The sequence below is a fragment of the Corapipo altera genome, unplaced genomic scaffold (genome assembly GCF_003945725.1).
Source record: "Corapipo altera isolate COAL_440 unplaced genomic scaffold, ASM394572v1 56, whole genome shotgun sequence".
NCBI lineage: Eukaryota > Metazoa > Chordata > Aves > Passeriformes > Pipridae > Corapipo > Corapipo altera.
Genome location: NW_020884896.1, coordinates 6,752,590 through 6,767,512, shown reverse-complemented (window position 1 = coordinate 6,767,512; position 14,923 = coordinate 6,752,590). Strand labels below are relative to the sequence as shown.

At 41.8% G+C, this 14,923-nt stretch overlaps 1 protein-coding gene across 6 annotated transcripts in view; it reads right to left on the bottom strand.

Annotated features, from left to right (window-relative positions):
- Window positions 1-14,923, bottom strand: part of NEURL1 (neuralized E3 ubiquitin protein ligase 1) — a 152,507-nt gene that overhangs the window by 43,803 nt on the left and 93,781 nt on the right. For all 6 annotated transcript variants that reach the window (XM_027648187.1, XM_027648190.1, XM_027648191.1 and 3 more), the window contains one exon: window positions 14,117-14,438. In XM_027648187.1, the coding sequence (XP_027503988.1) occupies window positions 14,117-14,438 (322 nt within the window). The remainder of the gene's footprint in view (window positions 1-14,116; window positions 14,439-14,923) is intronic.

The window sequence follows — 14,923 nt, the reverse complement described above, 5'->3', positions numbered from 1 at the left end:
CGTAGTTGCGTAGCCCCTTAACTCCAAGCTGACAGGCAGGATAATGATTTAAATTATTGTTAAACATAGACTCTGTTTTAAGTGGATGGAATTCAACATCATGGTAGGTTTGGGGGAATGGGGGTGTATTACAAAACACAACATTTCCAATTTCTGGAGCGCTGATCTGCCAACACCAAGCATCGCTATTCACGCTATGAAAATGGCAGCTGTAGAGATCCTCAAAAGGCAACATCACTCAGCTGCTTTCTGGCTCATTACCACTCCCTCTAATTGCAACAACTTCGATTAAGGGAAATGCCTTTATGAAAGCTAAACATAAAAAGTTTTCACAGACTGTAAAACAGAGTTCAGCAATGAATCATAATTATTTTTTATAATGCATTTGATTTATAAGTGATTTATGCCTCCTGGAGTTCACTAGGGTTATGTTTATTATGTTATCACTGTTTTTAAAGAAGAATATACTGATTTGTTCTCCACTATAAGCTATTTGAAGTTCAACTTTTAGGTTGTATTAAATCAGTGTCCTACAGTTGTCTCATCTGTGAGGGGTTTGTTTTCCAGTGTTTCCAGGTTTAGCTGATAGGCTCCCACTGGCTCCCTCAGCACTGCAGGCAGGGTCAGCAGATACCATCATCAGAGAAGGCTTTTAGAACCTACCATAAGATGCTTTCTGACATGCCAAAGGTTAAGTGTAATGGCAAATACTGGCTCCACACTGCAGCCTTTACACAGGCAAAGCTCCAGCAACAACAAACCCGCCTCTTATGTGGAAAGGAGAAAGGGAAGGAAGAATTAATTTCTTGCTTATTCAGCATCTGATTGTGTCTCTGTGTCACAAGCGAGCTCCCAGGCAGTATCTCGAATCTACAGCATCCTCATTTCCCAAATGGGTAATTCACAATAATGCAGGAGAGAGGGTCTCATGTCTGCTCGTAGCATGAAGATGCAATTGGGCTTAAACCAAAAGCAATCGCACCTTGCCACTTAAGGGAAATTACATGGCTGATTAACACTGGATGAGCCTCATAAAGGCCACCCATTCTGCTCAGCTTGCCAGCATCTTATCCTAATTCTCCTCACCAATAAAGCCTAGAATTGTTTGGAAACTTTAGAGGAAATTGAGTTCACTCACATAAGCTCTAATAACTGTTGTGTTTAGCAGGGCAGCAGCAGCACAGCGCAGCCTTTGGCATATGCAACACAACATAAAATCAAACCATGAAACAGTAATTCGTGTCTCTGCCAGAAACACACTCACAAGGCACACAAGTCAAACCAAGATAAGGTTTTGCTTGCCCACTTTAGCACATGAGGAGTCCAGCAACTCAGAGCAGTTGAAACCCAGAGTCCCCTGTCAGGGAGAAAAGCAGTATCTCCATCCTGCAGAAAGAAGATATCTCCATCCTGCAGAAACCAGGCACCTGTGTGATATGTCTCAAGAAAATGAGAAATCTGAGCCTGAATCGGGAGCTGAGTCCTTTACCACTAAAATTAAGGATGGCTTTTTGTCCCTTCCTGTTAACCGCTGGTTATAGATATGAGGTACTCACACCAGTGTGTAAAGGCTTTCTCCTGCAGGCAGCGTTTGGTGGCTTTTCCTGCACAGTTAAATCCTAATAAATATTCTTCCCTCATAAAAATAATGGACCAATCTCTCTCTGGGCATTGTTTTTCTTTTTTCATGTGAAAAAAAAAAATATTCATAGAGCTTGGTAGGATATAAACAAGCAAGTAAAAACCTCAAATGGGTATTAAAACTACCAATGCCTATTTGAAGAACCCAAGAGAAGCACAAAAGGAAAGTGCAGCAATCAATAGAAAACATGGAAATGCTTCCTTAGCCCTCAAGCTGGACATTGAATCTGTGCAGTGACAAACCCCACAGGGCAGGCTCAGGGGTCTCACCTGCTCCTTCCTGTAGCCCTTGCAGCTACTGCTCAGCCAACAGCACAGCCTTCAGAATATGGAGAGGGACAAAGGCAAGTGGAAGCCGATTTCCTCCTGCCAGAAGCTCTGTGTAAGGAAAGGGAAGCCTCCTCGTGCCTCCAAATCCCTCTTGGCCACAGCCCAGCCCAATGGTGAACAGACTGACAGCACTCCACCATTTCAATGAGCAGCCAAAGCATTGCTGGCCTTTAGACATAAAATTTGAGAGACAAACACACGTTGGAGAGAAAAAATTAATGACAAGGGCCCCAAAGAGAGTATTTCCCACTTATTTTTCATTTTGATCTACTTTTAGTAACTTCAGATATGCTACTCGTTTAACCACTTGAACTCAAAAGGACATGGGTGGGTTTCATCTATGTGAAACATCTCATGACAGTCTGCTTTGGCAGATCGCAGCACAATATGGCCAGTTCTAAAATCTGTCATTACCTAATTCTCATGTCCTCGCATAAGCTGATAAAGCCACTTGTGCCCCATCCCCACCTGTGACCTAAGATTTCTTAGTTTCCAGAGTAATAAATCCTGCTGGTTTCTGTAGGCATCTTTATGTTGTAGAGTCAGCGTGGACTCAACTCCCTAATGATGGGAAACCACAACACTAAAACTTCTGTGGGATATTGTTGCCATCTTTTCCACCTGTGGCATCAAAGTCCAGAACAACAGCCAGACCTCCAAACAGCCTCCATTGCTTGGCTCCACTGCAGTCACAGAAAAAGGATATTAAATATGGAGACAGGGTTGCAATCAGCCTTTCTGAGGAAATAATAACCTGGGAAATTCTGACTCATGCTGATTTGTGATCAAGGACTGTGACTGAGATACCAAAAAAAGGAATTGAATCAGATTTTCATGGCTGTGTCAGAATGAATTAATTCTCCTCATATAACTGGAAAAGATTTAACATCACAGAAGCATTTTTAGCATGACAGCAGGATATGGATGCTGTGGTAAAGAAGAAAACATGATTATTGCTCTGGAGAGACTGACAGTAAGGAACAATAAAAAAGAACTAAATATACCATAAAATAATAGCTTAGTCAAAGAGCTGCCACCAGGAACATCCTGAGGAGGGGACAGCAATTGTATCTGGCACTACTGGCTGCAAAAATGCCCCAGGAAGTGCTTATGCAGAATAACCAACAGTGACACATCCCCATGAGAGATGACAAAATTACCTTTAAGTCTATCCAGAATAGTTTAAAAAGCTCCCACCAAGGTCCTACTAGGAAAACCTACTGCTGGTTTTCCCCCTTCTGCTAAAGATATAGGAGATGGTTGCCTGGCCTTCTCCAGTGGCCACCATTCACCCATGTCTGTCTCAGAGAGGGGTTAAGATACTTTTTCTCACTTTTTGTGGCTGTCAGCAAAATTCTTAAAGCAAATCAGATGTCACTCTGAATCTAGCTAAACCAAAGTCAGGTTATTTCAATTTTAAATGCTTGCCCATAGCAACTATTCAGGTTAGCACAACTAGTTCTTTTTAAAGCCACGTTTGCAATTAATTTGCATTAATTTTCTAGGTTGTCCATTGCAATTAAACCCTTTGGAGGAAAAATATTTCACTCAGTACATATTTCAAAGATGGTTGCTTGGTTTTCTTTCTCAGCCAAGCAAGCTAGAGATGCTGCTAAGTGGAAGATTAGACTCTGAAGTGCAACTCAATAGACAAGTGTTTATCTGGCAGCAAATTCCACAGACTGAGGAGTGTGAAATCCCCACTGCAAAGCACTGACAAATAAAGGAGTATCTCCTCTCTCCTCACACAGCCTGCTCACCTTCCTCAAAACACTCCTTTGATACTTAGTTCTGTCGATGTTTGTCACCAGAAAAAGACTTTCATAATAAATTAACTATATGACGAAAAGAACCATTGCATGAAGAGGAATAGGTGTTATCAAGAACAGAACTAAAAGCCACCAATCTAATTCAGGACATAAGAAACAAATCTCAGATTGTTTCCCATGTGTTGTTTTTCTCCTGTATCTTCATGATCCCTATGGTAGAGAGACTGTCAGTAGTACGTACTCGACCTGATAAAAGAGCTCACTTATCTTCAAGGAACATGCCAGATATCCATGGTGACCCATACAAAATAATTCGAACACACCTAACACTCTGTGCTGTCCAGATAAGGTGGGGGGGGGGGGGGGAGGGGGGGGAAGAAAAAAGGACCAAAGCCTTTGGGTTCTGAATTGTCAACACAAAATCAAAATGGGCCAGCGATTTACAAGTGTAAATCGAACCTTAGTGCAAGTAAAGAAGCCAGGTAAGAAACAGGTGGTATCTCGGCCACAGAGTTGTCCTTGTGTCACCCACCAACATAACCCGATCTCTCTTTGCCAAACCTGTCCTCCTTTCACAGCTTTCAGACAGCTGTTCCCCCTATTTCCATGTTTTCATCTTCCTGATCCCCTGTGTCAGGCATCTGGACTCCTCCTGAACAGAAACCTGCCATGTTTTCCAAGAAGAGCAAGCACTGCTTGGACGAAACATTCCTGCCTCCCCTCCAACTTCAACAGTGTGTTCAGCCCCCTCTGCTCATGTTCATCTCTCTCTTCCTCCTTTTAAAAGAGTCTTTGCTTCTCAGAAAAACCATTAAGCACAGAGCCTAATCCCTGCATAACCATTGATTACTGATTAACCACAGACTGCAGGTTTTGACCTAGCAAGCCCTGCACAGAACCCAGTAACAAGCAGATGGCAAAAAGATCTAGCAAAGCCCTTAAGCCCATCTCTATCTTTAGGAATGTGAATTAACATACTTACTCAAGCATACACCTGATTTCTGGCATACCATACAACTACATATGCATTGAGGTGGGTAGGTAGTTAACCATCCTGCTGAATTTGGGCCCTGCAGCCCATGCAGTCTTCTTTTCTCACCAACTGAAGATGGGTTCCAACTGTCCAATTGGAAACTACACAATTTTAAAAAAATAGTATTTTACTTCCCACTTGAATTTTTCCTCCACCAGCTTTCATCCTTTAGTCTGCCAACACAGAGCACCCTCTGACTCACCATTAGATTGTTACTTTGACTTTCCATAGCTTATCTGTTTTTTATGAAGCATTGGTCTTTTAGGTCTCACATCCAAAACTGAAGCACTAGAAATTATCATACAAATAGTCATAATTGTGATTATGGCCTAAAACCAAATTATTTCTGTATTTCTCTTGAGTGAATTAGGCTGAGTCGAAATTGTCAGTCCTTGCAGCTCCACAGAGAAATTCTCCATCAGTTCAGTTTTCTGTCCAACTGTTTCTAGCTCTGACCTTCAGCATGAAGCCAATTTTCTTACACCTGGCAAAGTGGTATTATAGACAAGATTCAAAGACTCTACCATGTTAGGAATGAAGCAATAAAAAAGTGCTTTGATAAATGCAGGCAGCATCAAGACTGACCTGACACAAGCATACACATTCCAGTGCATGGAATAACTGAATCAGATCTATCTAGAGCAAACAAGGCCTAGAAACAGGGGTAGAAACCAAAAGGACTGGTGTTTTTGTCAGAAAGATGCTTTCACACAAGCCGTGTTGGGATAACAGCAGTTTGCTGATGCCTGTGAAAGGCTCAGGAGAGTGATGGCTTCTGCCTACAAACACCAAGAGAGGGCAATGAAAATCAACCAGGGAAACACCACTGCAGAATGAGGAGAAAATACAAATGTCTGTGGAAATGCATTGAAAATTTATCACCAGCCTCCTGGTTCCAGTGAACACCTATGGGGTTCTGAGGTGCTGGGGTCCTCTGGCCCTGGGCAGGCAAAAGAGGGAATGCTCTGCATTACAGATTTCAGAGGCTTCAGATCTTTCCATGCAAGTGGTGCAGTACCTATTGGCACAGTACCAGCACGGGAATAGGATTATTGGATTCAAAAGGCTTTTTCCCTGGAGTGGTCTTTATCCTCTTAAAAAGATAGAGCAGTTAAACATTTTTTTCCTGAAGAGAATTAATTGTCTGGGAAGGGTCACACCGGTAGCCAGATGCATCACAAGAGATTTTCATCTTCTTAAACACACCAGCCACAGCCACTGGCCAGCAATCTGTTTTATCAGTCTTTTATACCCACCTACAGACTAAAAATTCACCAATATCAAATAAGTTTCATTTCAAAATCTAATAGGAGCAGATGGAATGGATTTTTTTTTAAATATTTTTAAAGGGCTTTAACATCAAAACAATGCTAATGTCTGAGAATCAAAACTAGTGACTGCACATACTGTTCTAGCCTATAAACATGGAGTGCTTTGTACAAATTTCACAAAGTTCTGCCAACATTACCTGCTATAATTCCCAAGACAACAGGAGGAAGCGCTTACCTAGCGCATATCAGTACAAGGCATGATATTTTCACCAAATGCCACAACACAGGGGAAAGATGTAAAAAATATTGTCAGTAGAACATATCATGAAAATGTGATTAAGTGAGAGTCATAGAAGAATGCAAGATCCAGATCTTCCTAAATGTCTGAACAGGAGAGAGGAGTCCAGCATCTCACTGAGCACAGCACCTTGCCGGATCAGCTGCATGATAAGCTAGAGATGATCTGCATCAAAATCAGGACTTGATTCAACACAAATAGATTACCTTAGAGAACAGAAGTAGTAGCTCAGTATGACTGAAGATGATCTAGTGAATGGCATCCCTCGCCCATGGCATGGGGGTTGGAACTAGATGATCTTTAAGGTTCCTTCAAACGCAAACCATTCCATGATTCTATGCTTCTGTGAAGGATAGGTTCTGGTTTGATTCAGCACAGCTTCCCTGAGTCAAAATGTTTTGTTTTCTTCAGGACAAGCCAGGCAACATCTGAAGGAGCTTCTGCTGCTCAGTGTTTGGCCAAAAAGAAGGGATGAATGAGCAAAAAACAGGGTTATATTCTGCTCACAGTGTAAAACCAGAGCAACTCCACAGGTGACTGCAAGTTTAGGCTGGTAAAACCGAGAGTAGAGTTGGCCTATCGATAATGACTTCTAGTCTGAATCCAACAACAACACTTCTGCTTACACAGCTTGGTCAACAAAAAAAAAAAAAAGGAGACTTTGGACCACAGAGACATCTCATTTTTAGCTCTGTTGCCGATACGGATGGAAAAGCCAATTTTATTTTATTAAAGGTGTCAAACTTTTTTAATAACTTAGACACCTACAGGGATAAAAATTCACATCTTCTGTACAGTAAATTGCATATTCAGCAGCTGTGATGCCAATTAGACATTGAAATGACAAAGTGCTATCTCACGCCAGCAGAGACATACTGTACAGGGACGGTGTTTAGCTTTATCATGTGAGCACTGTTTAGCTGTCATCTGTCATATAGGCTTAAGGGAAAGGCTCTCCACAGCTGGAATAGCTGGAATTGCAAGATTAGCACAATAAATTGTTATACTTTCACCAGATCACTCAATTCACATCCAAAACCCACCTCCAGCTCCAACTTACACCGGAGTAAATGCACTCTTTTTGTCAAGCTATAGTTTTATAAATGAAGAGGAATTAGCTTTCAGCATTATAGCCCAAGGTTTGAACAGTATAAATTATTTAGCTGAATATTTTTGAGAAAGGCATTGGGAAAAGTGCAAAGATTAATTTCTTCTACCAACATATTCTCCATATTCTGCCTTTTTTTTTTTAAAGACATTTATTACCTACAGATTTACAACAGGAATCACATTAGACAAACTAAGGAAAATACAATTATATGTGGCATTATCTGTTAAGAGAATGTCTTTTAAAAAAAAAAGATACCTTGTCCCAGTTGTTTAAATCAAAAATCAAAAATCTTTGCTAACATAAGGAATTCTTTAAAACATCTCTCTAAAGAATACACTGCTCCATAAGTGGTATACTATTATTGTCTAAGGTCCTGTCTATGCTAGAAACTTCTGTAACAAACAATAGCTGTGTAATAAATTCAGTATACATTCAATTATTCAGGTAGTTTATACCTTTATTAGAAGTAAAAGAAAGTCAAAGCCCTTTTAATTGGAACCACTATTTCTGGACTACACTCTCCACACTTCCAACACTCAGTAAAGGCAAGATAAACTTCTTAGTCTAAACCAGCAACATTTACCTCCTTAAAGCAACAGCCAAATCAATCATCACAACAGATATTTAATGTGAGGAGACCACTTTTTTTTAGCAGAGAGGCCTACCTTTGCAGTGTCAGCATCTGAACTACAGAATACACATACATGTAATGTAAACACCACTTAAAATTGTCAGAGTTTTCATATTTCCTTGGGGTTTTATGAGTAACATGAAAATATTACTATATAGACCTTCTTGCCTGTGTTAGGAACAATATTTCAGCTTAACAGAACTAAAGGAACTTCATAGCACAGAATAGATTTTTCCACTGGTCATTCTGTCTTGTTACAGTCTTCATTTTTTCTCAGTCTGGGCAACAAAAGCCAGACTAACCCCTTCTGAATTTATTCCTACCCAGGTACACTTGTAGGCTCTCCTGATGCCGATGTAGACATTTTGTGGATATAATGTGTTCAACAGCACATCATGTGCCAGATTTTGTTATTTCTGTTCACCTGTGCCAATGCCTGCACTCCCCAAGCAGTCCTGCTAAGGCAAAGGTGGTTTGGGTGAAACCAACAGGTTATCCCGTGAGCAAGGCTGAGAAAATATATGTAACATGCACAGCCTCTGCGCAACTTTGTAATTCAACACCTCATCGAGTCCCAGTGAAGCCTGAAATGCTGATCCCTCGGAGATCTTATTCTATTTGGCATCTCTCTGTTCTGACTTACTTGCTATTTGCCATTCAGCTGCTCAGCCCAAACGCCCCATGCTGATGGTGCAGGCAGCAGGAGGGCAGGGCAGGGGCATGTTGTCTTCCCCAGGGTCATGGGCACAAAGTCTCCACTGTTTACAGTCAAACACACGAAGCAGAAAAATACTCACTGCATGCATACGGCCAAGAGGAGCTCTGATCTGCTTGAAAGTGCTGTGTCCAGCAGTCTTATCATCACAACCAAGACAAGCAGACCTAGAGGACAGACAGACTTTCAAGCACAAGGAGCTGCCTTGGGGCTGTGGGCTAACTTTCGGGTGCCTATTTCATCTGGAAAAATACCTCCCTCCAGAGGTGCTAAGGCAAAGCAGGGATTAATTAAAATGCCAAGAGATTAGTTATTTATTAAACTGTTTTCATATTTGTAGCTGTGTTAGAGAGCTTCCTGCAGCTGCCATAGAGACAACAGCTACAGATAATAAAACTTTATGAGCAATTTAAATTCTCTCTCGCCTTAGGAGATGCGGAAAAACAAGGACAACTGACTGTTTGCAGGTCTTCTGTATCTTGCCTTCATTAAGCAGGACTCTGTTTAAGCACTTATGCTTTTCCATCAGATAGTCACAGACTTCCACAGAATGGATAAATAGTTTACAGCTTCTACTTTCAACAATACCGTATAAAAACACACTGCAGTCATATCTGATTATCCAATTTTGTTTAGTGCAAAGCTCTCTCAGCAGATCGGTCTGCTTATTTGCACGTGTCAGAAGAGCAACAGAAACGGATTCCCGTGGGCAATGGAAAATAAGCTTTGCACTTGGAAAATAAAATAGTAATAACCACACAGTAAAACTGCAGATGCATGGGATAAATTAGATTTATCATCAGTCTTATACCATTCACACTTGAAATTTGCCAATAAATCTACCTCATTTGAGGCTTATTTAATGTTTCTTCTAAACGTGGCCTGGAGCTTGAGATTCAATCTATGTAAGAACTGACAAGAGAAAAGAAAGAAAACAAACGTTTCTTTCTTTCCCCACAAAATAGACACCAGCTTGAGTCAAATAGACACAAGTTTGAGTCTCAAGATGGGTACATTTCCATTCGGGATCAGTTCACATTTTAATTTTTGATACACTGCAAACATAAAGCAACAAGAAGCTAGGAAGGGGATACGGAGAAAGAAGAGATTTCTCAAATATCTAATATAACATACAACACTGCTAGTGAATTCTGCTAGGATCTGTATATACATTTATGACTGAAGTATATATTTATATTATTTCGACTTCAAGTAAATCTAATACATGCATATTTAATACATATGCATTTAAATTTTCTCATTTTGCAAAGTCTTGCTAGGTTTTTTACATATTTTATATTTACAAGATGTGGTGAGACAGCTTTCAACAGGTGCCATTCAGTGTGCCAATCTAAATAAAATTATCCTTGGTTTTCAAAGCCTGTGCTGGTAAAAGAACAAGAATACTTTGAAATACTGCATGAATGAAAATACAGAATGGATGAGAGAAGAGTGTGAACAGAGTAATAAATGGTAAAGGGGTTTGCTTGCTGACCATCCTAGCAATGAATGGGGCTAAGGAAAATGAGTAGACCATTCCTCACATTACCACACTGGAAACACAGGGTGAGTAGAGAGGTATACTGGAATTACAATTGCTTTGCAGTCCCATTTTTCTGTACTTTTAGAGCATGTGCATTGTGCTTTGAAAGAAAAGACATTAGGTGATAGGACTAGACAATCTTCGTAGGACCTTTCCAATCTTAACCATTCTGAAATCCTGTACTGCAATGTCACTGCCAAAACAACAGGGTGATTTTTTCAAAAAGGTATCACGGGACAGACAAACCTGGAATCCCCCACCAAAAGGTAAAGGAAAATGCTGTAAACACACATTATGCTGTAATGTACACATCACTGAGGGAAGCTGTCATCCTTGCTGTTCTTCAGTGAATCCACAGAAAGTGTATACGCCAGGCTCACTAGCCAAGAGCTTGAAAGAAGCAGGTTAATGTGAGACAACACCATTTGGTTCCCATGAGCTGCCATCCTTCCTCCAGGTGAAGACACCAGGATTTAAACAGCTGGGCCTTTCCTTTTTTGATGCTTTATTATAGCAGCAAGGCAGCAGATTGCTTATATTCCATTTTTCTCGGACTCTTTTAAAAAAGTGTGAATGAGCATGTGCGTATGTTGAAGTGATAACATAAGGACAAGCCACATTTCTAGTAAACATCACTTTAAATTATCCTGGAATGCATAAGTGCACTTGTGCAAAACTAGCTGCCCAAAAAGGGAAGTAGAGCTGTACACCATCCTGCCTGCAAGTTGAGCATGTCAGCAGGAGAGTCACTGTATAAGGGCATGTTTATAGGTCATGTAAACCTGCATCTACACTAAAACTCATCTCCTAAAACACAGAACATGCATGCGCTCCATTGCAACAGCCTCCTCTATGCAAGCCTTTATACTGTGGCAGAAAACCAGTGAAACTATGTGGTCAGAGACCAGAGTCCTGGGTGAATTTAAGCCTTTCCATCTCTATAATGTGGGTAGAGGAGGGCAAGGAGTAGCCTCTCACCTGTGACTGTGTCAGCACTGTGAACCCCATCCCCGAAGCCACTCCAAGGCAGATTTAAGCTAGTCCCTCAATTTGACTCACTCCAGCAGCGACAGGCAAAACATGGCCCAATTCAGTTCAAACTCCCCTTGTTTGTGCTGCAGTGGACGATGCAAGCCCTTTTCACCTGTTTTATTTCAAAATCTAGCTGGCAAAGGAGCTCCTTAAAGGGCTCTGCCTCTGAACATACAAGCAAAGGCAGTCGGACTCAGGAACATCTGTGACAGCCATATACACCTGTGCACTGACAGCATTAGTGACGTGGGTAATTATCAGTAGGGCTGATGCTGTGGGTAAAGCCATAAGCAGGAGGAAATGAAAAATGAAGGTACAAACCAGCTGCTTTTTAATGATGCCAGAGTGTTATGCAATGCCTGTGATGCAGACAGTGAGAGAGGCAGGGCTGAGTTGGGCAACAAGGCTGACAGCAGTTCTGAGTCAGGTGTCACTGCTGTACAACCTCTGGCAAATCATTTATTTCTCACAGGCTTTGCCCCCACTTTGTTCAAGTCTCTCTTAATTAAATCTGTAAGACAGGAACAATTTCACTAGACTTGGTCACCTTCCTGCTTTACTGGGTTCCGTATTTTAGCTGGAACTGATTTACCAGTGTAATGCAGATAAGCAAAACAAAAATGTGCAGTTTTGGAAGTTGTCACTTTTGGGAACATAAACGTACACTGTCCATTCTGCCGCAGAGCTGGGACCCTGCAGTGACACAGAACTTACTGCTGCAGGTCTTTTCTTTGGGCAAGTCTCATTTTGGAAGTTCAAGTTACATTACTGGGAGTAGGAAGAGAGCAATTCTGCAATAAACAGAAAGACACCAAAAATGATAAAGCTTTTGATCAGACTCTTGGGTGAAATACACATAAAAGCAAATGGAGGCAGTGCAGAGGTGCAGTATGACCCTGTAACCCTACAGGCATTAGAGAACAGTGAGGTTTAAAAACAAGGAACATGTTTGGGGTTAGGGGGAAATAAATCACCGAACTGGAATCTGAAATGCTAGGCTCTTCTGTTCGACATACCACTGCAGCATCCCCAGCCTCTATCGGATGCCCTGCATGCCATACCAGGCTGAATTCAACCATATGTTTGTAGCTAAGCTATGAAATTCATTTGTCAAGTCCCAGGCGTTTTTGGCAAGATGTCCTGTACTATATGTGTGGTCTGCTACACTAAAACAGGCATGCAGAACATTGTAGCGGGTATGTCTATAGGATCCAGGGGCAGCACAGCCAACAATTTCCCTTCTCTGACTTTTAGTGCTGTTTAATAATGAATGCAGACAGAGAGGACTTGGGGTCGAAGACGTTTCAGCACAGTTGCTAGGCTTAAAGCCTGCTGAAGGCTCCTGGAACAAGCTATAAACACATATCTGAGCTCCACGCCAACTGTGTAAACTCAGAAGCTGCTTGTTTCATTCAGGAACTTCATGCCCACCAGAGTCATGAGCCTTTTGGACTGGAGGTAAGTCAGAGGCTGGCAAAAGTCACATTTCCCTCGTGAAAGGGGATGTGGAAGATGCTCAGACAGCACAGAGGCGGATGATGGATAGGAAATGATTCCTCGGGTGTTTTGAAAGGAAACACATAATGCAGAGTTATGGACCCTCATTAATCAGGCAGAGCAGTCTGGAGGTGCCAAATCTCGCAAGAATAGACAGAGGACTTGGAGTCATTTGTAAGCTCTTCCTAACTGAACCCTTTGTGTGACATTTACCCAAATTCTACATCCCAATTTGAATATCACCACATTGGCCTGTGAATAGTTGCCTAGTGGCTCTGATTCAAACTGATTCATAACAAAAGATAAATCTTTCTGCACCTAAAAAAAGAAAAAGCTGCTGAGAAATTCTTCAATTCCTCTGCCTTGTTCTATCTTGGGCCAGGAGTTTTTGCAACAAAGTCAGTCTCATTTCTTCATCTCCAGAACCCACATCCCTCTTCCTTACCATATAGGTAGCCACAGGCAGTCCTGCCACCAGATTTTTTAATACAGCACAGAATGCAGAAAGGAGGCAGAACTGTCAGAAGTTTCAATAAAGTTTTTCATATGTACCATAAAGTCATCACTCTAACAGAGATTAGCAGACTGAACAACAGGAAATAGCCAAGATCTCTGATCTTCAGAAGGAACTTCAGCAGGTACCATCTAACCTTTTCCATGCTGAAAACAAGAGCCATGAAATTACTGTTACATGGAGAAGTGCTGCAATTTGCCCCCCAGTGAATCTAATGCTGCATGCTGACAAATCAAACTCCTCTGTGAAAGCAACATTTTGGAAAAACCAGCCACGGATTTGCTCAGGTAATTTGGAAGACAGCCATGTTTCAAATCTGTCCATTAAACCAGCCAGAAAATCGTATCAGTGCCATCCAGGAAGAATTTATCCACAGCACGTAAAATGCACTTTCCTGCTTTGGCATGGGTAAAGCAGAAAATGAGATAAAAATAAAGTCTTACAAGGTATATGACACATTCCAGGCTCTGAGCTCCGACAAAGCAACACCTCTGAGCAGAAATCCACTTACTTAGAGATGGCTTCTAGTGCTATAGTGCAGCAGCTGTTTCCCCCTCCCACTGCTGTTATATTTACCTGCTGCATTTCAAATACCCACTGATCCAGGATGAGGCTATGAGATGCTCTGGGGAGGAGCAACAGCTGCTTCCCTGCATCCATCCCAGCCCAGAGAGGGGACAGGCCCTGTCAGGTTCAGCATCATCCCTGCACATCTGGACCCAGGTACTCACCTAAGAGCTGCACTCCACGGGTGAGTCCATAGACATCGATCAAAGCCCAGAGGGGCTCTGCTGTCCTCACCCCACTGAAGAAGAGCATTGCAGTGGAGTCATTCACTCGATAGAAAACCCGTCCCTTCTTGTCCACCCAGAAGGCTATGATGTTTCCCTCATTTGCAAACTCTTCTGGCAGAGCCTTGGCCCAAAACCCACTTTGGGAAACCAAGTCAGGGCACGCGTACTTCGGCAGAGTGTCAGGGTTAATCCTCGATGGATCCTTGGAAGTAAAGCCAAGTCGAAGAGCCCCACTCCAGCAACACTGCTTTTTAGTGATCTGCAAAGATAACAGCAGCAATAACAGCATTTGGCACTTGAACATCTACTTTAACACTACCGGCTCTATGCATCAAACACTGGTGGCCAGCATGCAGATTACCCCACCAGATTTAGGAAACATTTTACACACCAAACACTACTGTAGCTTTTTCAGCTGCAAGCAGCAATGCTGCACACTTAGGATACAATGCCCACATTTAAAACTAAATACATGAAATTCAATCTACGTGGAGAGGTGAAATGTAATTACAGCTGCATGATGATTCTATTTCTAGGGTAATTCCTTTTGGCTTAAGAATCACCCTCTCCCGAAATGTGCCAAAAACTGGCCCTAAGACCTTTTATCTCAGCACCTGCAGCAGCAGAGCTTTCCCCATATACTTCTTAGATGATGGGGTCTCTCATGACCTGAAGAAAAAGCGGAGACTCCAGAATCACAGTTACCACCATGCAGTTTTCTGGGTTTCCTAGACAAGTTAAAGA